General features: G+C 38.7%; 1 protein-coding gene across 1 annotated transcript in view; it reads right to left on the minus strand.

Annotated features, from left to right (window-relative positions):
* The window catches only part of inpp5jb (inositol polyphosphate-5-phosphatase Jb), a 36,112-nt gene that overhangs the window by 8,226 nt on the left and 6,531 nt on the right, over window positions 1-21,355 (minus strand). Inside the window, exons 2-7 of the mRNA XM_017716301.2 lie at window positions 11,517-12,037; window positions 9,947-10,054; window positions 6,988-7,096; window positions 4,296-4,412; window positions 503-678; window positions 126-237 (exon numbers count right to left, since the gene is read on the minus strand). Of these exons, the coding sequence (XP_017571790.1) occupies window positions 126-237; window positions 503-678; window positions 4,296-4,412; window positions 6,988-7,096; window positions 9,947-10,054; window positions 11,517-12,031 (1,137 nt within the window). The 5' untranslated portion in view covers window positions 12,032-12,037. The remainder of the gene's footprint in view (window positions 1-125; window positions 238-502; window positions 679-4,295; window positions 4,413-6,987; window positions 7,097-9,946; window positions 10,055-11,516; window positions 12,038-21,355) is intronic.

Here is a 21,355-nt window from a genome sequence, read left to right on the forward strand (position 1 = left end):
CTTGCTGCAGTGAAATAGTTTGGCTAATTAGCCAGGCATTTAGACTTGACGACCTTGAAGGCATTTAGATAATGTTTTTTGTAATGCTGTTTTTAAACAATAAACTTTACTTTATTGCCTCTTACCTGGTCTTTTTCCCATAGCATAGAAAGTTTGTTGTTATCAATAGCTGCCTTGACCACATGCATCTCCAAGTCTTCAATACGAAAGTTTAGATCCCCAAACCAGAAAACAACACTGCAAATAACACAAATGAACATTTTTTAACTTCTGAAGCTTTACAGTGGTCTTAAAGAGCCTTATAGTCTAATAGCATGATCCCAAATAATGCTTGACAAATCCTCATACTAATATTGTTGCAACTGTTTGCAAATCTACATCTAAACAACATGATCAAATCAACTGAGGAATGACTCTGTAACTTCTATGTAACAACATATTTATATTTTGGAGCTGTAGTGTTGCTGTAACAGAGGTGTGGGTCTATTTGTGTGGAACTCACTCATGATCCAGGACTCCCATGGCGGCTTGACCTTCAAACTGCTGCTGCTGTAGAATGCTCTCAAAATCCTCCATTCGCTGGTCTGAGTTCTCCATGTGTGCAGGCAGGTGGCAATTCAAGAAACAGATCGAGTGGCCAAACACACTCATGCGAGCACTCACTCCACCTTTATTGCCCTGCAAGAATGAGCATGAAGAAGTATGATGAAGGAATGTAAGCAGGTGTGTGAGATGGAATATGTGACACATGCAACATAAAATAAAGATTATGTATAGAACCTAAACCAGGAAATCTCTGCAAATGCCATTGTATAAAAGAGTTTTACTAAATATGTGTGTGCATGTATGTTTTGGAATACAGACTACAATTTCTTATAAGTGGCGGCCCAAAAAAATAAAACACAAGTGCACAAGGAGGACACAGCAATATTAAGGCAGAATAATTAAGGCAACAGCATTGAGGAAGGAAACAAAAAAAATAAGAATACAACAGCATTAAAGCAGAAGACAAAAACCCAAGGCAGATCACAACAATATTAGATGAATATTTAACTTATTAGTTTAACTAGCAGGCTAATAGCTCCACAAACCATTTTCTGGTTCTGTTGTGCCCTACCTTAATGCTGTTGTGTGCTGTTTTAATGTTGTTGTGTTTTTAATGTTGTTATTTTTTAAAAGTATTCTGTTGAACCACAATTCAAAAGCAATGTCTGATTTTCATTAGTTGTAACAGTAACAGTAGTTTCAAGTTATTGTAGTGAATATTGTGGATTTTTCTTTGTTTAATGGAAGGGTACCAACAATTTTGTCCATGTGTGTATCTATAGCCTTTGTCCATTTTTTCCACTACACTTACCATAAGGTGCCCTTTGTAGTTTTACAGTTACTCTGGAGAATGTGTTAGCTCTCTTTTACCCTGTTCCTCAATGGTCATGGGTCACAGGACCGCCACAGATCAGATATTATTTAGATGATGGATCATTATCAGCACTGCATTGACACTGCCGTGGTGGTGGTGTGGTAATGTATGTTGTGCTGGTATGAGTGAATCAGATACAGCAGTGTTATTGCTCAGTGTCACTGCAGTGCAGAGAATGATAAAATAATATATTCAATAATAAAAAAAAAAATATTCAAATAATACCTGCTCTGTGGTGGGCCCGTGCGGGTTCTGACCATTAAAGAAGGGGGTAAAATTCTTCAGAGAAACAGATGGACTACAATTTGTGACTGTATAGTGCATCTATATGTTAAGTGGACATAATAATATGGAAATTGAATATAGATATGGGCTGGAGTTTAGGGAACCAGCCTCATGACCGGAAGGTTGCGCAAGACCTGACGATCAAATGTGTCACCATCAGATAAAGAGTATCTAAAGCAACTTACACTATTGCTTCAGATCTGAATAAAAAAATCCCCAACGTCAGTGAGACAAGACAACCTAAAGAAAATAGACAAAAATGAAACACCTGTAGATTTTCTTTCAGATCTGAAGCAGGAGCAGAGACTCATTTAAATACTCTTTATCTGATGGTGACACTTTGGTGGTCCACCAGGTCTTGCAAATTAAACAATGAAACTGCAAGAAGCAGAAAATACAACCAACCTAAAGACTGAACTTTAGAGGTCTGATAAAATATCCTTGCTAATTTCTTTAAAAAAATCTCCTGAAAAGAATGTAAAAAAGCTAAAGTGTGGACACAATAAGTGCTGAAAAATGATTATATTTAGTAGTCCAGGCTTCTGTGTAATATATATGTTTTCTGCTTTTTTCCTGATGCTGGACAAAGAATAACTTTTTTGCCTGGACATGCAATAAACATAACAAGACAAGTTATAACACACAAACACAAACATTTTTAAAATGAAAAAAGTTTATAAATTAATAAAAAGGTAAAACAGAATCCTATACCTAAAGTGCAAAGAATTCTGGGTAGCTCCACCTTCAGTGTATTTATATTTATATTATAATTATGTGTACTAATTACATACATTTCTGTTATTTATTTAAGTTAAAGTACTGAAACTTTACAATTGACAAGAACTTATGACTGACAATCACATCTGCCAACAATGCATTGTTTAACTAAATTATTGAAATCTATATAAGTGGAAAAAAACTATAAACAACCAACAAAGGAACAGGAGGAATATGGGTCATGGAAGGAGGAACAAGGAACAGGAGGAACATGGGAGCATGGGTCTTTTCAATAGTGCCACTGGTTTGAGGGAATAAAGTTAACGTTATTCAACTTTTGAGGAACAGTTAGATTTTATACACTACTCAAAAAAATAAAGGGAACACTCAAATAACACATCCTAGATCTGAATGAAAGAAATATTCTCATTGAATACTTTGTTCTGTACAAAGTTGAATGTGCTGACAACAAAATCACACAGAAATGATCAATGGAAATCAAATTTATTAACCAATACAGGCCTGGATTTGGAGTCACACACAAAATTAAAGTGGAAAAACACACTACAGGCTGATCCAACTTTGATGTAATGTCCTTAAAACAAGTCAAAATGAGGCTCAGTATTGTGTGTGGCCTCCACGTGCCTGTATGACCTCCCTACAACGCCTGGGCATGCTCCTGATGAGGTGGCGGATGGTCTCCTGAGGGATCTCCTCCCAGACCTGGACTAAAGCATCCACCAGCTCCTGGACAGTCTGTGGTGCAACGTGGCGTTGGTGGATGGAGCGAGACATGATGTCCCAGATGTGCTCAATCGGATTCAGGTCTGGAGAACGGGTGGGCCAGTCCATAGCTTCAATGCCTTCATCTTGTAGGAACTGCTGATACACTCCAGCCACATGAGGTCTAGCATTGTCGTGCATTAGGAGGAACCCAGGGCCAACCGCACCAGCATATGGTCTCACAAGGGGTCTGAGGATCTCATCTCGGTACCTAATGGCAGTCAGGCTACCTCTGGCGAGCACATGGAGGGCTGTGCGGACCTCCAAAGAAATGCCACCCCACAGCATTACTGACCCACTCCCAAACCGGTCATGCTGAAGGATGTTGCAGGCAGCAGATCGCTCTCCACGGCGTCTCCAGACTCCGTCACGTCTGTCACATGTGCTCAGTGTGAACCTGCTTTCATCTGTGAAGAACACAGTGCGCCAGTGGCGAATTTGCCAATCCTGGTGTTCTCTGGCAAATGCCAAGCGTCCTGCACCGTGTTGGGCTGTGTGCACAACCCCCATCTGTGGATGTCAGGCCCTCATAGCATCCTCATGGAGTCGGTTTCTAAGCGTTTGTGCAGACACATGCACAATTGTGGCCTGCTGGAGGTCATTTTGCAGGGCTCTGGCAGTGCTCCTCCTGTTCCTCCTTGCACAAAGGCGGAGGTAGCGGTCCTGCTGCTGGGTTTTTGCCCTCCTACGGCCTCCTCCACGTCTCCTGGTGTACTGGCCTGTCTCCTGGTAGCACCTCCAGCCTCTGGACTCTACGTTGACAGACACAGCAAACCTTCTTGCCACAGCTTGCATTGATGTGCCATCCTGGATGAGCTGCACTACCTGAGCCACTTGTGTGGGTTGTAGAGTCCGTCTCAAGCTACCACGAGTGTGAAAGTACCACCAACATTCAAAAGATTTGACAAGTTTGATTTACTTGGAGTTATATTGTGTTGTTTAAGTGTTCCCTTTATTTTTTTGAGCAGTATATATATATATATATATATATATATATATATATATATATATATATATTATATTATATGTAGATATATAATATTATACAACTTCAAACATCTTTTTGAAGGACCATTCAGAGTTGACTTACCCAGATTCCACCCAGCCCAGTGCGTGTGTTCTCTGTCTGTACACCTCTGATAAAAGGAAGATGGAAATATTTGGCAAAGACCAGCAGTAACACTCCTTGCATTCTTTGAGAGGTTACCTGTGAACAGATACAAACTCAGATATTCACTGATTAAAACAGGAAAAATAGTTGGTAGTTTTTTTTGTATAATAAATGACTGTTACAATGTGTTGAATAATTAACATGCTTACTGCATACTGAAGCATAACAACTGTATATATATATAAATATATATATATACACAGGGTGGGCCATTTATATGGATACACTGAAATAAAATGGGAATGGTTGGTGATATTAACTTCCTGTTTGTGGCACATTAGTATATGGGAGGGGGAAAACTTTTCAAGATGGCACGTTCCCTGAGTTTTTCCAGCAAGATGGTGCACCACCACATTATGGGTGTCAGGTCCGAACATTCCTAGATGAACAGTTTCCTGGAAAGTGGATTGGTCATCGTGGCCCATTGAATGGCCCCCAAGGTCTCCCGGTCTGACCCCCTTAGACTTTTATCTTTGGGGTCATCTGAAGGCAATTGTCTATGCTGTGAAGATATGAGATGTGCAGCACCTGAAACTACGGATACTGGAAGCCTGTGCTAGCATTTCTCCTGCGGTGTTGCTATCAGTGTGTGAAGAGTGGGAGAAGAGGGTTGCATTGACAATCCAACAGCACTTTGAACACATTTTATAAGTGGTCAGAAACTTAGTTTAGAAAATAAAGTTACGTTAAAACCAAGCACACCATTGTTTTTCTTGTGAAATTCTCAATAAGTTTGATATATATATATATATATATATATTTGTGTGTGTATGTGTGTATGTATGTATATATATATATATATGTATAAAATTACCATCACGACGCTACAATATGGTAATGAACATTTTGTGTGCAATACACAAATATATGCAGCCTACTTTTCAATGGACTGTTTATTCAAATTGTGCCTATTTCTAGATTTTTCATAAATAGTAAAGAGCTGCTCTTTCATTCTATCCGTCTCTCTCTCACTTTGTTTCTCTTGCTCAACATTTCAATGGTGGAAAGAGAACATTTCAGAATAAAAGCAGTCCCATCAGTCCATCTCACATTTGCATTTTGCTTCGAGGCTTGATGGCATTGCAAACTACTTTGCATGGAGCTACATCCAGTGGCAGTGGCCAACATACCCAGGCACACACACACACGCACGCACACACACGCACACGCACACACACACACACACACATACATACATACATAAACATATACACTCACAGACCCAGGGGCAAAGACACAGTCTCTCTAAAAGGCAAATTGCCCCCTCAAATGCACACACTGTATTCTTTGCTTGAAATTGCCTGAAATGCCCTACAGTAGTGAGTGTATACTCTTTTCAGAGAGTGAGTGTGAGAGAGAGAGAGAGAGAGAGAGAGAGAGAGAGAGAGAGAGAGAGAGAGAGAGAGAGAGAGAGAGAGAGAGAGAGAGAGAGAGAATCAATGACTGTGCATCATCATGTTGCATAACAGGCCCTGCTGAGCCATAAACTGGACTTGCTTTGTTAGTCTGACCGACCGTGTAAGTGTGGGGGAATAGATCAAAGTCTATGCCCATATACCATGTCCATTAAAAATCTGCACACTCACATTCATAAGTGAGCTCAGCTCACACACTCACACACACTCACACACTCCCTATGTGCTGCTGTATACATATAGCTACTGAAATAAAGACTAGGATTATTACTGAAAGCTATCAAACAGCATTAACAATCCATGATAGAAAAGTGATGATGCCAGCTCTTACCCCAGAGCAATTTGTGTGTGTGTGTGTGTGTGTGTGAGTGTGTGATGTGGGCAAAGTGGGGGGAAAGGATAATGATGTGGAGCATTGAGTGTGATAGCAGCAGGCTGCTCTCAAATTGCTTGCTTCCCAAAGGACAGTTTAAACCCACTTTACTTATCCTTGGTCTAATTGTAGAGTGGAGTACCCTCATTTATGTCTGAACGACATGAACTTGCAGAACAACCAGCAATGAAAGCCACTCAACCACTCATACAACATGAAGCTGAAGATATTTCTCAACATAATTCAAAACACCATGGTTACCATGATATATAGGTAGCACTCCTATTGACTAAGATTTTCCAATGGGTGGGTCATATTTTGTGAAAACAATTACTCTAGGCATTCTGGATGTCCTAGATATGTCACTAACTGTGAATATGGGTGGTAGCCATGGGCTAGAAATGGAAAACAACAGCAGCAGCTCTATACCAAGGATCATTACGAAAAGAGTAACAGTGAAACTGCTACGAGGTAAAATATATTGACTATTGATCAAATATATTGATATTAATATTGTTAATATGATCACATAAAATATTTTTTAAAATAATTAAAATTGAATTAGAAGGTTCCAAAATGTTCAGATGCATTTAAAAATACAAAGTCAAGGCTGAACTGGTGACTTCAAAACACACTGAAACTGCATTTTTTGGCTACTGTGAAAAGGGTTAACCCCCCCTCCAAAAAACTTGCTGTATATAGCATATATATGGGAATTACTGCTCTTACATATTGGCACTTACATATATTTGTAACATACATGGGGCATATTAATTAGTAATTAGTAATGGGAACACATAAAAAGATAAGCATACAAACTGACCAACACGTATCCAAAGGGGCTGAGTGTGTCCATGCAGACCTCGCTCCATTGGTCAGTGAAGAGAACATCTTTCAGTCGTTTATTAATCATAGAGTTCACTTCCTGTAGCCTGGCAGGACAGGGACAGAAATGGATGAAGAAATGATATAGAGTAACTGGAACAGCGAATTAACAAGAACATTATAAAATTGGCATGTAAATCAAAATGCATGCAAGTGGAACACCGCATTATTCAAACCCAACTCCAAAAAAGTTGCGACAGTATATGAAATGCAAGTAAATACAGAAAGCAGTGGTTTGTAAAACCTGGACTTAAACAAAAGCAGAACAAAGAAAAGATATTTAAAGTTTTATCCTATAAACTTCATTAATTGTAAATATATGCTTGTTCTGAAACTGATGCCTGCAATATGTTCAAAGAGGTTTAATATAGTTAAATTTAATAACAATAACAATAACAACATTTAATATTGGTAAATGTTCAGAAAACATTTTAAAAAGGTGACGTAATCATGTTTGGGTAAGAAAGGAACATACAGGAAAAGCAAGAATGGATTGGGGCTCACCACTTCATGCATCAGCAAATGTCCAACTGTTTAAAAAATAACATATAGCAGCCAGGGATTGCAAGGATTTTAGGCACCACATGAACTTGGGAACAATTGACAAACTGTCATCAGTAAACACTGTTCATCACTGCATTCACAAATGGAAGTTAAGACTACACTGTACTGACAGGGGAAGTCGCATGTTAACAACGTCCAGAAACACTCAACTCATCTGAAATAGACTGATGCACACTGGAAATGTGTATTGTGCACTGATGAGTGAATCTCTTAGACTGTTTATGGAAATAATGCACACTGTGTTTTCTTGGCCAAAGGAGTAAAAGACTTTTCCATTTTGTTACCCACGTAAAGTCCAAACACATGTGTCCTTGCACATCTGTGAATGCTTTACGAACCCGGAAAGATATGTACACATTTTGGAGCAACATATGCTGCTCTTTAGACACAATTGCTCTTTAGGAACAATCATGCTTATTTCAAAGTGACAACGCCAAAAACATGATATAAACGTTATAACAGTGGGCGCATCAAATATTGTGCTTTTGTACTGTTTTCAATATAATACAGGTAAAACAGAATTCACTAATCACTGTTTTCTGTTTTTACTGGCATTTCACTGTCCCAACGTTTTTGGAATTGGGTTTGTATGATCATGACACATTCTGAGTATAGTGTAAGTCATTTGCTGAGGTCAAGGTTGTTTACATACATAGATTATCTTATATAAGCCCTTTATAGACCGTATGTAACAGTAAGCAAGCTCCTTTATAAGAGGCAGAATGTCAAACAAAATACACAAACAGTGAATAATTTATGCACTGAAAAAAAGCAAAAATACATAAATTGAGAGACAAAACTGTGTGACTGTATTGATGTAATGCAATCATATGCATTATATTTTGTGTGAAAGAAAGTGCTCTTGTCCTGTACAGAGAACACAATACTGGGGAAAACAAATGATTGATTATATTTATTATAAAATAAATAATAATTATAAAAACTTTTGTTATAAAAGTGTTTTATGAGCAAAATATATTATATATATATATATATATATATATATATATATATATATATATATATATATATATATAATTTTTTGTAATTTTTTTATTTTTTATTGTAAGCAACCCTTATCTGTTAAAAAATTTTATCGTGCCAAAGTCAAAAGATCAATCTGGTAGAAATCTTATTGTGAGACCCCTTATCAACAATAACTATAAGTAGAGGCCATTCTAAAATCTCTGACTGGCCATCATGTGTGTTCTATCTGCTAAAAAGCTGCACTGACTCATAAGGTTTCGTACTGGTGCACTGTGCTTGGAGCTAGATGAGCGTAATTTGTTGACGTTCCCTATTCAGCTCTGCGATTTCTGCAATTCATAAAAATCAGTGTTCTATTAATTCAAAATAGCATTTAATTTCAAACAAAAATGAATGTGTGATTGCGTAGTGTGTTTATTTATGAAAATGGTATAAATAAAAACAAAAACGCTGAATTATTGCAGTGTTTGACATGTTTTTGCACTAGCTGTGCAGGTTTTGTGCAGTGTAATATGTCTTTAAATGGAACATGGAATAGTCACAACATTTGTTTCTACAAAAGTGTATGTAAAATAAGCACAACTGCTTTTATGCTAGATTCCCATGTGCATAAATTATTAGTATTGCAGTTCTTTTAGATTTTTATTCTTATTAGTATTATTGATGATATTAATGATAGTTTTGGTTAGTTAAATCCAAACTATTGGAGTATTACCCTCAAAACTATTACCCTCAAATTTACATGCACTTCTACCAGACATAAGTTTGACCATACAGATACAATGAAGATGAAATTGATGAACAACAAAACTGCCAGTGAAACCTGCGTGTGCTTTTTTTATGATCAGCTTTGATTGTACGCAACTTTGAGGAATGATGTCCGATGTCTTTCTTCACTGATTTATTCAGGTTTTTCCCTTTACCTTGTTACCTATCTGTATCTTCAATGTCCTATATAAAATGTTGCCCATGCAAAAGGCACATTTACTGGTGTCTTTTACTTTGTTTTGTTTTTTCCCCACAGCAAATAAACAGAAATTGTGCCCTAAAATTTGCAGAAAACATTTAAGTTTGTTCCCTGTAGAGGATGCGGTAATTTATTTTCACTTTGTAAAAAATTACCAAACTGTAATATGATTGGGGTCCTGTTGCTTACAACTTTGTATTTTATTCATGTGTAAATCAAGTAAATTCAGTGCATTAATTGTTCCAGTATGGTCTCTGTATGTTTCTGGTGAAAGAGCTTGTTCTACTTAATTTCATTGTGGCTTGCGTAGAGTTATTTACCACCTCTGTTCCAGATAACTGGGCAGGATAGCAGGGGGAAGAGATTCAGAGACACTTACCCTATAATGTACATGTCTGTGTTTCCATCGCCTACGTTCAGCCCCAGCAAGGAAGTGATGTCATCTGGAGGCACAGCTGAGCCCACGTTCCATGTGGTTATGTGCACTCTGTTGGCAAAGTGAGATCAACTTAAAAAAAAACAGCGGTAAGCTATTCGGTAGAATGGGAGACAATACAAGGCAAAGCTTCTAAATGAAAGCTGTGTGTGTGTGTGTGTGTGTGTGTGTGTGTGTGTGTGTGTGTGTGTGTGTGTGTGTGTGTGTGCGCGCAGACGTTAAAATCCAGCACTAGCTTCCTTCAGTTAATCCTGTGGAGATGATTATGTTTCCCTTTTGATAGTCAGTAGTTTTGTTCTATTATTTTCCTACTGCATACTCTGTCGAATCACATAACCATTAATCAACAGTTAGAGAAGCCCTTGCATCCTCAGAGAGTCTTCTAGAGTGCAGAAAAAAGGAAACGAGTGAGACGTGTGCACATGAAAAGCAGAGAGGCAGATAGAGACAAAAAAAAATGAGACAAGACAGAGGAACATCCATAAATATCTCCCATTAGCAGGAGGGCTAATAGGTAATAGCTCCTCTGAGACATGTGTTGGTTTACAGAAGGCAGCTTGTTCCACACATTAAGATGCTGTGTCTTAATGGATGTTGAAACAAGAAAACCTTAATGAGAAAAGCTGACCTCAAATCTGTGTGTAAGGAAACTGGTAGTGAAATGAACTAAAATGAAAATACATCAGACAGCTGTCAATTGCTAGATCATAAATCTGATAACCAAAAGGTCTTGAATTATTATGGTGCATTACTACAATGAGCTGAATCATGCAATAATAAAAATATGCATACTGGAATAAAGAACACCTGTGCCTTTCCTAAATGAAAGCCCTTTAGCAAATTTCATTAGCTAGCTCATGAAATGTTTAGCTGTCACAATGGACAGATGTATTCAAATGTATTCAAAAACATTTCTTAACAATGATGGATATTAGAGGATGTACTTGAGCCTGCTGTTCTAAAATATATTTTAAGCTCAACAGAAGAAGTACTTTGAGTCAATAGAAAAAACAACAAGCTCTGTCCATCATGTTGCAGTGACAAAAATGTTTTCCTGCTTTGTTAATGCTCTTTGTTTCTGTTTTACTACACAAAATGTTGTAATAGTATTGTATTGCATCACATTGTATTGTACCATGTCACCGCTGTTGGATCAAAACCTCTAACTCTAGCCTTTACAGGGGAAGGAGAAACATCTAAATTTCCAATGTAAGTTATGAAAAGAGAATTTATTCAAAGTAATTTTGGACCATTTCTATTGGTGCATATCTATCTTCACGTGGGGACAATATTGGTTCGTATTATATTGTATCATTTATCATGACAAGAATTTTAGTTTGTTTCTAGTGTGTTAGCTTGGTTACACTATAGGCCAAAAGTATGTGGACATCTGTATCAAAACACATATTGTGAATCAGTTCACCTCAAGTAGTCACTGTTTCCAATAAAGCAAAAAAAAAAAAAAAGATTAAAATTAGGATTAAAATTATATCAGCATCTTGCTTCAAATTACCTGAAGTCTTCCACAACCTGAGGCTCAGTATCAGCTGTTCCAGCCACAGAGAGTGCCCTGTGAGGATGAGAGCCAGGATCCATGGATGGCGGTTTGTAAGAAGGAGCTTGAGGCAGTGAGGCTGTTCTCATAGACATGTGGCTTCTAGCTCCAGTGCCAAGCCCAGCTGATTTGTGTCCAGCCAAAATGGACAGGCCATAGGATGTGTCAGCATGAATCTGGTGTGCTGGACCTGACGGTCGGACAGGCTTACTTTGAGCACTCTGAGCAGGGGAGTCGGGCTTCTCTTGGCTATGTTTTGGGGACTCTGGAGGTATGGGCTCTGATACGTCAATGGATCCTTCTACCCGGGGTGTCCTCTGTGGCCTTCTTGGCCTTGTTGGAGCTGTTGGAGGTGTACTGGATGTGGAGGCAATGTTCTCTGAAGCAAGAACAGGGGTAGAGTCTTCTTCGGGAGCTGCTTTCTCTGCTGACGACACAGGAACATCAACCTTGGTCTGGCTTTGCTGCTCCATTCCTAGCTGTGGCAGAGTAACACATTGATTCAGTACTGTTCAGCAGTAGCACTAGGAACTTACCGATACATCACAATCAGTTGATATTAAAGTCAACCTGAATTGGAAATCACAACCCATTTTCCAGTTGCACTGTAACATTTTTCTGACATATTTCATAGCTGTCAGGGAGGATTTCATCTGATGTTTTGAAAAAAGATATTATTGCTTACTATTATTTTTCCTCACCCACTTCCAATATAATGAAAAATCAAGATATAATAAATAAAACTGTTTTAGAGAAGGACAAGATTATGAAAAAAACAAGAATTTTGTTTTCAAAAGTATCAACAACTTTTTGATGTAGCAAATAGACATTGTTTCAAAAAATGCCATTCACACCCCAATTCACACCCCATACAAGCCATATATGGTCACACAACCACATTTACATATATCCACCTATTCTGTCTACAGCAGTTTAACCCTTTCAGGCTTAAGTTACAAAAAGTGTTTCAATCATTAATTCTAGGGGACAAAGAAAAACTTATAAAACCACATAACCATTGTAAGTGGACCTCAAGGAAAAAAAAAAAATAAGAATAATCTAGCACAGGCACCCTATAAATAGTATGACACAATGAATGAATGTTTAATATTACCAAAACACATCAACTCATATTCTTTTTTATATTAAAACTATACTCAAGGAGACTACTACTAGAGTCAATACTGTTTAACTTTAAGACGTTTGAGATCATATCAGCTATTAATATCAGTTTTCAAAATTTTGAAATCTAAATGCAATGACTGTGACTCATTAATGAATAAATAAAGTGTTTTACATAGTATGAATCTTGAATCTGACAAAATCCTGTTCACTGCATACACAGTTTACAATCAACACAGCTGTGTTCAATGTGACTCATCACAACCATGACTATTCCCCTCAAGGTGATGAATGTCAAACTCTCTGAGATTTTTTTCTTGTTTTATGTCTAATTGACTCACCATGTCCCCGGTGGCTGGAGGCCCTTGAGGAGTCTTAGAGAATGACAGAACAACAGCAAGACTCTTCACTCCTGTCCCACTGCTCGTGTACCACTTTTCACGTTTCTTCCACTCTACTTTTGGCTACTGATGTTTGGAGGACACACATTGTCCTCAGAGGATGTTTGAATAGGCAAAATGTGATGCAAATGTATACGTACATATGTGTCACATTGGCACTTATAACTGCTTATCAAGACTAGTGAGAGCAGACAAGGTAAAACATGCAAAATCAAGGGTCTACTAAAGCAAATGACCAGTTAAAATAGTCAGCATGTGCAAGTATAGAAAGACGATCAGTAACATTAATCATGTCAGTTTCTCTTACTTTTAAGGCAAATAAATCACTACTTTTATCACACAGAAATACTTATATCCTTATTATTTAAAAAAAAAACTTGGACTTGGACCTTAGACTAAAATCATTTCACTTTGAGTGACCCTATATTGCTTATTTTATTGAAATAAATGACTGATCAACCTTTTCATCTCTATCAAAACAAACATGACACTACTGAAACCTTACCAAATTTTTGTACATTTTGAGCACAATTCAGAAACACAGTCTCACTTCCAGCTCTAAAATGCAGGACTGTGGCTAAAATAAGGCTCCACCAATAGACCAATACTCTCATCATGGGACAGCAATTTATGGCAATTTATGTACTATATATGTATATATATATATATATATATATATATATATATATATATATATATATATATGGAGAGAGGGAGAGAGGAGAGAGAGAGAGTACATAAGAACTGCCTTGTTTTTTCTGCAACACAGTCTAGGATTATTGCTGACATTGTTAAACTTTGAAATTTCCCACTACAATTTCAACTACAAACCCTACAGAAACATTTGTGTGATTTTTCAGCCTTTGTAAGCACATCTCCCATCTCTCTTCCATATCAGAGGGCTAAATTTGGCTTATCAAGTCTGCCAGGCTGGGGGTAACAGTCTTATCAGTTAGAAACATTGCTCAACAAGCCAGTGTTCCAATTGTGGTGGACAATGACAAACCAAGAGGAAGAGGAGGAGAGCCAGCCAGGTCCATGAGGATGAGGCATTCAAATCAAATCAAGAGTGTTTTCTTTCTATTATATTAAATTATTTTTTTGCTTCTCTGTGTTTGAGATTCTGTCACATGCTTAATTTCCTTTTATGTATAATGGTCAATCAAGAGCAGTTTGAAAAAGTAATGCTTAAACTAGGCTAGTTTTAGGCTAAAGACAATATTAGTAGTTAGGATGCTGTGGAAAATGTAAAAATAGAATGCAATGATGTGTAAATCATGTAAACCCTACATTTAAATGAAAATAGTACACAACCAAGATCAAATGTTGAAACTGAGACATTTTATTGTTTTTTGAAATGATATACCAATTTTGAATTTGAGGACTGCAACACATTTCAAAAAGGTTACATCACCGCTTCTTTTAAGCATTTGAGAACTGAGGAGACCAGTTGCTGTGGTTTTGAAAGTGAAATATTTTCCTGTTCATGCTCAATAGGATTTCTGCTGCTCAACAGATTGGGGTCTCCTTTGTCATAATTTTCGTTTCTTAAACCAGCCATTAGGGGTGTACTTTGTGTACTTCTGGTGCCGGTCCCAAGCCCGGATAAATGGTGAGGGTTGCGTCAGGAAGGGCATCCGGCATAAAACTTGTGCCAAAACTATCATGCGGCTCACAAATATGATTGCCATACCAGATCGGTCGATGCCCGGGTTAACAACGATCGCCTCCGGTGCTGTTGACCAGCAGGGTGCCGGTGGAAATTGGACTACTGTAGGTCGAAGACCATCAAAGAGGAGAGGAGGAAGGCAGATTAGAAGGCAGCGAGAGTGAAGGAAAGGCAGGAGTGTGGAGGTTAGAGTAGGGACTCTGAACATAGGGACAATGACTGGTAAAGGCAGAGAGCTTGCAGACATGATGGAGAGAAGAAAGGTAGATATTCTGTGTGTCCAGGAGACCAGATGGAAAGGAAGCAAGGCCAGGAACATTGGAGGTGGATTCAATCTGTTCTATCATGGTGTAGAGAGGAAGAGAAATGGAGTAGAGATTATCCTAAAGGAACAGCTTGTGAAAAGTGTTCTGGATGTAAAGAGAGTGTCAGACAGGATCATGAGCCTGAAGTTGGAGGTTGATGGTGTAATTTTGAATGTGGTCAGTTCATATGCACCACATGCTGCTTGTCAGTTAGAGGAGAAAGAGGAATTTTGGAGTAAGATGGATGAAGTGGTAGATGGTGTCCATAGAGAGGAGAGATTAGTGATTGGTGCAGACTTCAATGGACATTTTGGTGAAGGGAACAGAGGGGATGAAGAGGTGCTGGGTATGTATGGTTTGAAAGACAGAAATGCGGAAGGTCAGATGGTTGTACATTTTGCAAAGAGAATGGAAATGGCTGTGTTGAACACATATTTTCAGAAGAGGGAAGAACACAGGGTGACATACAAGAGTGGAGGGAGGTGCACACAGGTGGATCATATCCTTAGCAGGAGATGCCACCTAAAGGAGATTGGAGATTGCAAAGTGGTGCCAGGGAAAAGTGTAGCAAGGCAGCATAGGGTGGTTGTCTGTAGAATGAGATTAGAAACAAAGAAGAGGAAGAGAGTGAAGACAGAGCCAAAGATTAGATGGTGGAAGCTGAAGGTGGAGGATGGTTGCAGGCAGTTCAGGGAAAAATTGCAACAGGCCCTTGGGGGCAGTGAGGAGCTACCTGAGGACTGGGAAACTACAGCTAAGGTGGTGAGAGAAACTCGCAAAAATGTGTTGGGTGTTTCGTCTGGTCAGAGGAAAGAAGACAAGGAAAGTTGATGGTAGAATGAGGAAGTCCAGGAGAGTATTCAGAGGAAGAAGGCAGCTAAGAAAAAGTGGGATAACCAGAGAGATGAAGGAAGTAGGCAGGAGTACAGTGAGGCTAGTCGCATAGCGAAAAGAATGGTGGCAAAGGCAAAGGCTCAGGCCTATGATGAGCTGTATGAGAGGTTGGACAGTAAAGGAGTAAAGGACTTGTATCATTTGGCTAAACAGAGAGATAGAGCTGGAAAGGATGTACAGCAGGTTAGGCTGATAAAGGATAGAGAGGGAAATGTACTAGTGAGTGAACAGAGAATGTTGAGTAGATGGAAGGAGTACTTTGAAGAACTAATGAATGAGGAAAATGAGAGCGAGAGGAGGACAATGGGGGGAGAGATAGTGGATCAGGAAGTGCAGAGAATTAGTAAGGTGGAAGTGAGGGCAGCTTTAAAAAGGATGAAGAATGAAAAGGCAGTTGGTCCAGATGACATACCTGTGGATGTATGGAGATGTTTAGGAGAGAAGGCAGTGGACTTTTTAACCAGGTTGTTTAACAAAATCCTGGAGAGTGAGAGGATGCCTGATGTGTGGAGAAGCAGTGTACTGGTCCCCATTTTTAAGAACAAGGGTGATGTGCAGAGCTGCAGTAACTACAGAGGTATAAAGTTGATGAGCCACACCATGAAGGTATGGGAAAGAGTTGTTGAAGCAAGGCTAAGGCGAAAGGTTCAGGTCAGTGAGCAGCAGTTTGGTTTCATGCCAAGAAAGAGTACCACAGATGCAATTTTTGTGTTGAGAGTGTTGGTAGAGAAGTACAGAGACGGTCAGAAGGAGCTACATTGTGTCTTTGTGGATCTAGAGAAGGCATATGATAGGGTGCCAAGAGAGGAACTGTGTTACTGTATGAGGAAGTCAGATGTAGCTGAAAAGTATGTTAGGGTGGTGCAGGACATGAGGTATGAGGATAGTGAGACAGTGGTGAGGTGTGCAGTTGGAGTGACAAATGGTTTCAAGGTGAAGGTAGGGTTACATCAGGGATCAGCTTTGAGCCCTTTCTTGTTTGCAATGGTGATGGAAAGGTTGACAGATGCGGTCAGGCAGGAGGTTCCATGGACCATGATGTTTGCAGATGACATTGTAATCTGTGGTGAGAGTAGACAGCAGGTGGAAGAGAATCTGGAGAGGTGGAGGTTTGCACTGGAGAGGAGAGGAATGAAGGTCAGCAGAAACAAGATGGAATACATGTGTGTGAATGAGAGGGAGGCAGGTGGAAAGGTGAAGATGCAAGGAGTAGAGGTCTTAAAGGTGGATGACTTCAAATATCTTGGGTCAACCATCCAGAGCAATGGACAGTGTAGAAAAGAGGTGAAGAAGAGGGTGCAGGCATGATGGAGTGGGTGGAGACGGGTGTCAGGGCTGTGTGACAGAAGGATAGCAGCAAGTGTGAAAGGGAAGGTTTACAAGACAGTAGTGCGTCATGCTATGATGTATGGTTTGGAGACTGTGGCTCTGTCTAAAAGACAGAAGGCTGAGCTGGAGGTGGCGGAGATGAAGATGCTGAGATTTTCATTGGGAGTGACAAGGATGGACAAGATTAGAAATGAGCAGATCAGAGGGACAGTGAAGGTGGAGCAGTTTGGAGGTAAAGCCAGAGAGGCCAGGTTGAGATGGTTTGGACATGTGTTGAGGAGGAATAGTGGATATATTGGTCAAAGAATGTTGGAGATGGAGCTGCCGGGTAGAAGGAAAAGAGGTAGACCTCAGAGAAGGTTTATGGATGTAGTGAAGATGGACATGGAGATGGTTGGTGTAAAAGTACAGGAGGCAGTGGATAGGGCAAGATGGAGGCAGATGATCCGCTGTGGCGACCCCTAAAGGGAGCAGCCGAAAGAAGAAGAAGAACACACAAAAGGTTTTTCAATGGGTGACAGGTCTGGACTCTTTTACTATGGAGCCATGCTGCTGTAATATGTGCAGAATGTAGTTTGGCATCGTTCTGCTGGAATAAGCAAGGCCTTCCCTGAAAAAGACATTGTCTAAATACCAGCATATATTGCCAAAACCTGTATATATCTTTCAGCATTAATGGGGCCTTCATACATGTGCAAGTCACCTATGACATGTGTACTAACACAACCCATACCATCAAGGATATTGGCTTTTGAACTGTGTGCTGATAATAAGCTGAGTGGTCTTTAGACCAGAGGGCGCAGTTTCCATGATTTTCATAAAAGAATTTCAAATTTTGATTCATCAGACCACAGAACACTTTTCCACTTCGCCTCAGTCCATCTTAAAAGAGCTTGGGCCCAGAGCAGGCTGTGGTGTTTCTGAAACCTGTTTATATATAATTTTTTCTTTGCATGGTAGAATTTGAACTTACATTTGTTGATGCAGTGATGAACAGGTTCCACGGACAATGAATTTTGGAAGTGTTCCTGAACCCATTCAGTGATTTCCACTAAAGAAGCATATCTGTTTTCAATGCTCTGCTGCCTGAGGGCCCAGAGATCACACCAGCTGATGTTGGTTCTCGGCCTTTAACCTTTCATACAGACAGATTTGTCTGGATTCTCTGAAACTTTTAATGATGTTCTGTATTGTTGGTGATAAAATTTGCACATCCTTTGCTATATAACACTGAGAAACGTTTTCCTTGAACTGTTGCTTTATTTGGTGTGGTGAGCCTCTCATCATCTCTACTTCTGAAAGACTCAGCCTCTCTGGGTTGCTCTTTTATAACCAATCATGTTACTGACCTGTTGCCATTTAACCACCAGGTATTTTTGTAGCACCCTGTGATGGACTGGCGACCTGTCCAGGGTGTATCCTGCCTTTCGCCCGATGACTGCTGGGATAGGCATCAGCACTTCCCGCGACCCAGAAGGAGAAGCAGCTTAGAAGATGTGTATGGATGTGTATGTGTGTGTGTGTGTGTGTGTGTGTGTGTGTGTGTGTGTGTGTGTGTGTGTGTGTGTGTGTGTGTGTGTGTGTTTTGTACCGTTACACAACTTTCCAAAGCTTTTGCTGTCCCCGTCCTAATTTTTTTAAACATGTTGCTAGCATCAAATTCAAAATAGCCAAATATTTTTCAAAAAACAATAGTTTGTACACGGACCCATATGTCGTCTTTGTACTTGTTTCCATTAAATATATGAGTTAAATCATGTGCACATCATTGTCTTCTGATTTTATTCACATTGTTTATGGACAGTGTCTCAACTTTTTTGGAAATGAGGTTGTCTAATACTGATTCTTTATGAAGACCAGGTTGCATTTTTTAACATTGCTGTAGGTGGGGGGAGGGGGTATATCTATCTACTCAAAGTATATCTATTCCTAAACTGGGGCATTACTTTATCCAGGGGTTTGCCCAGTGATACTAGCGGAATATCAAAAACTGTTACATTTACAGTTCATTGTTTCAGTTTATTACATTATCTGCCCATGCAATCACATAGAAATATCCTTGAAACAGGCAACACTAAGCAACTCCTGAATAAGAGGGCCTCACTGAATGCCCCCATTTAAACATAGGCAAACTGTAGGAAAACAATGTATGGAAAATATCTTCCAATGAAACTCAAAATCAAGGACAATGTGTTCTAATTACAGAGGACTTTTAACAATTTCTGCACAAATAAACAGCAGAAATTAAACTTCAGCATATTCATCAAATGAAATATGAATGCGCTGATGCCTGAGACATGTTACATTTGTTTCAAGAGAAGCTTATCTTAATTTTAACCATGCATTCATATATATTCACATATTCAGCTATGAAATTACAGTTGTAGGCTTGAAAAGTACAGTTGTAGGCTTGGGTACCACTTTATTTTGATAGTCTACTGTAAACCTAACCCTAACATTCAACTAAATATCTACTAAAAATTAGTGCACAAAAATTTGCAGAAAAATGGCGCACTCTTGTTTGCTCTATGTAGAGGATGTGTTAACTTGTTCAAAGCTTTGCACACGACTCTAGTACTAGAATCTCTTTCTTATTGTGTAATGTTTCAGACCTTGACATGCCTTTGTGTTCTCCTATTTCATCAAACATGAGGGAGTACTGAGAGTGCTGTTGTTCTGTGAAATGATGGACAAAAAATATATTTTTCTCCTGATCAATGGTATCATAAAGAAATGTTTACTAACACACGGCAGTGAGAAAATTCTTCATAAAAATTAAAGTCGTTTTTATTTATTTTGGTTTATGTAAATTAAGTGTGTCAGTAGTCATAGAGAGAATTATATGAAAAAAAGGGGACAATAAGGGGGTAAACTCTGCCCATTTGCCATTATTTGTGCACACAACAAATAGTGTAGTATATGACTTTGACAGCACTACAGAAAGCACGGCCGGCTGGATGGATGGATGGATGGATGGATGGATGGATGGATGGATGGATGGATGGATGGATGGATGGATGGATAGATAGATAGATAGATAGATAGATAGATAGATAGATAGATAGATAGATAGATAGATAGATAAGATTGAACTTCATTGACCCTGAAGAGAAACTGTAGATAGATGCGTATATAATGCATATAAAATAAAATAACAGATGCACATTATGAAAAAAATAAGACATTTTATTATTATTAATGTTATTATTAATATAATTAATCTTCATCTAAAATTTCATGATTGTGACAGCCCTATGCAGTGTTATAAATTGATCATATCACTATAACTATCCAGATTAACATGACATTACTTACAAATATATAAAACAACTGAATTCTGTATTACTGCATTGTGTGATGTAAAGTCCTTGTTTTCTTAAACTGAAAGACCAGGCTGCTCAGCAAGCTAACAGGCTAAACAACTCCATCACTAACATCAAAGGGGTGAATTAAAGAACTTATGATGTGACTCACTGTAAAAGTGCAATATAAAAAAACTAAACAATGTCACTTGAATGACTTCAAAGTCCATGTTTCAGTCAGAAGTAACATCAAAGTCAAGTTGAATCCCAAACGGTTCTGTACTCCCTAAATAGTGTGCTATATAAGTTTTGAAATTCTAGCTTCTACAGCCAAACAGTGTACTATTTGTTGAGCATGAACGTGGCTGAATCACACATAACTACTTTTTAGCTATATTATGCACTATTGGGATGCAGGAGCCTTCCTTTAAATTCTTACGTTGCACACTATGTTGAGAGCAGGGAACCATGTGAGATTCAATCCCTGCATGGGGAAAAGAGGTGTGAGTCTCTGGTAGATTCACGGTGCTTAAATTGGTGACCAAAAAGGACTTATAATGTGAAGTTTTTTGCATTAAATAGTGCTTTGCTGTTATATGTTCATTATTATATGGAAAAAAAAGTTAAAATGTTGAAGTGACCACAATATAGAGTGATGAGAGACTAAACATTCTTCTCCGCATGTGGCAGCCCATGGTTGCTTGGCAACGATACCATTCTCTAAAGGAGCTGCATTTTTTGACAGAATACTTCTGTTGATTATTATTAATTGTAA

Source organism: Pygocentrus nattereri, chromosome 20, assembly GCF_015220715.1.
Source record: "Pygocentrus nattereri isolate fPygNat1 chromosome 20, fPygNat1.pri, whole genome shotgun sequence".
NCBI lineage: Eukaryota > Metazoa > Chordata > Actinopteri > Characiformes > Serrasalmidae > Pygocentrus > Pygocentrus nattereri.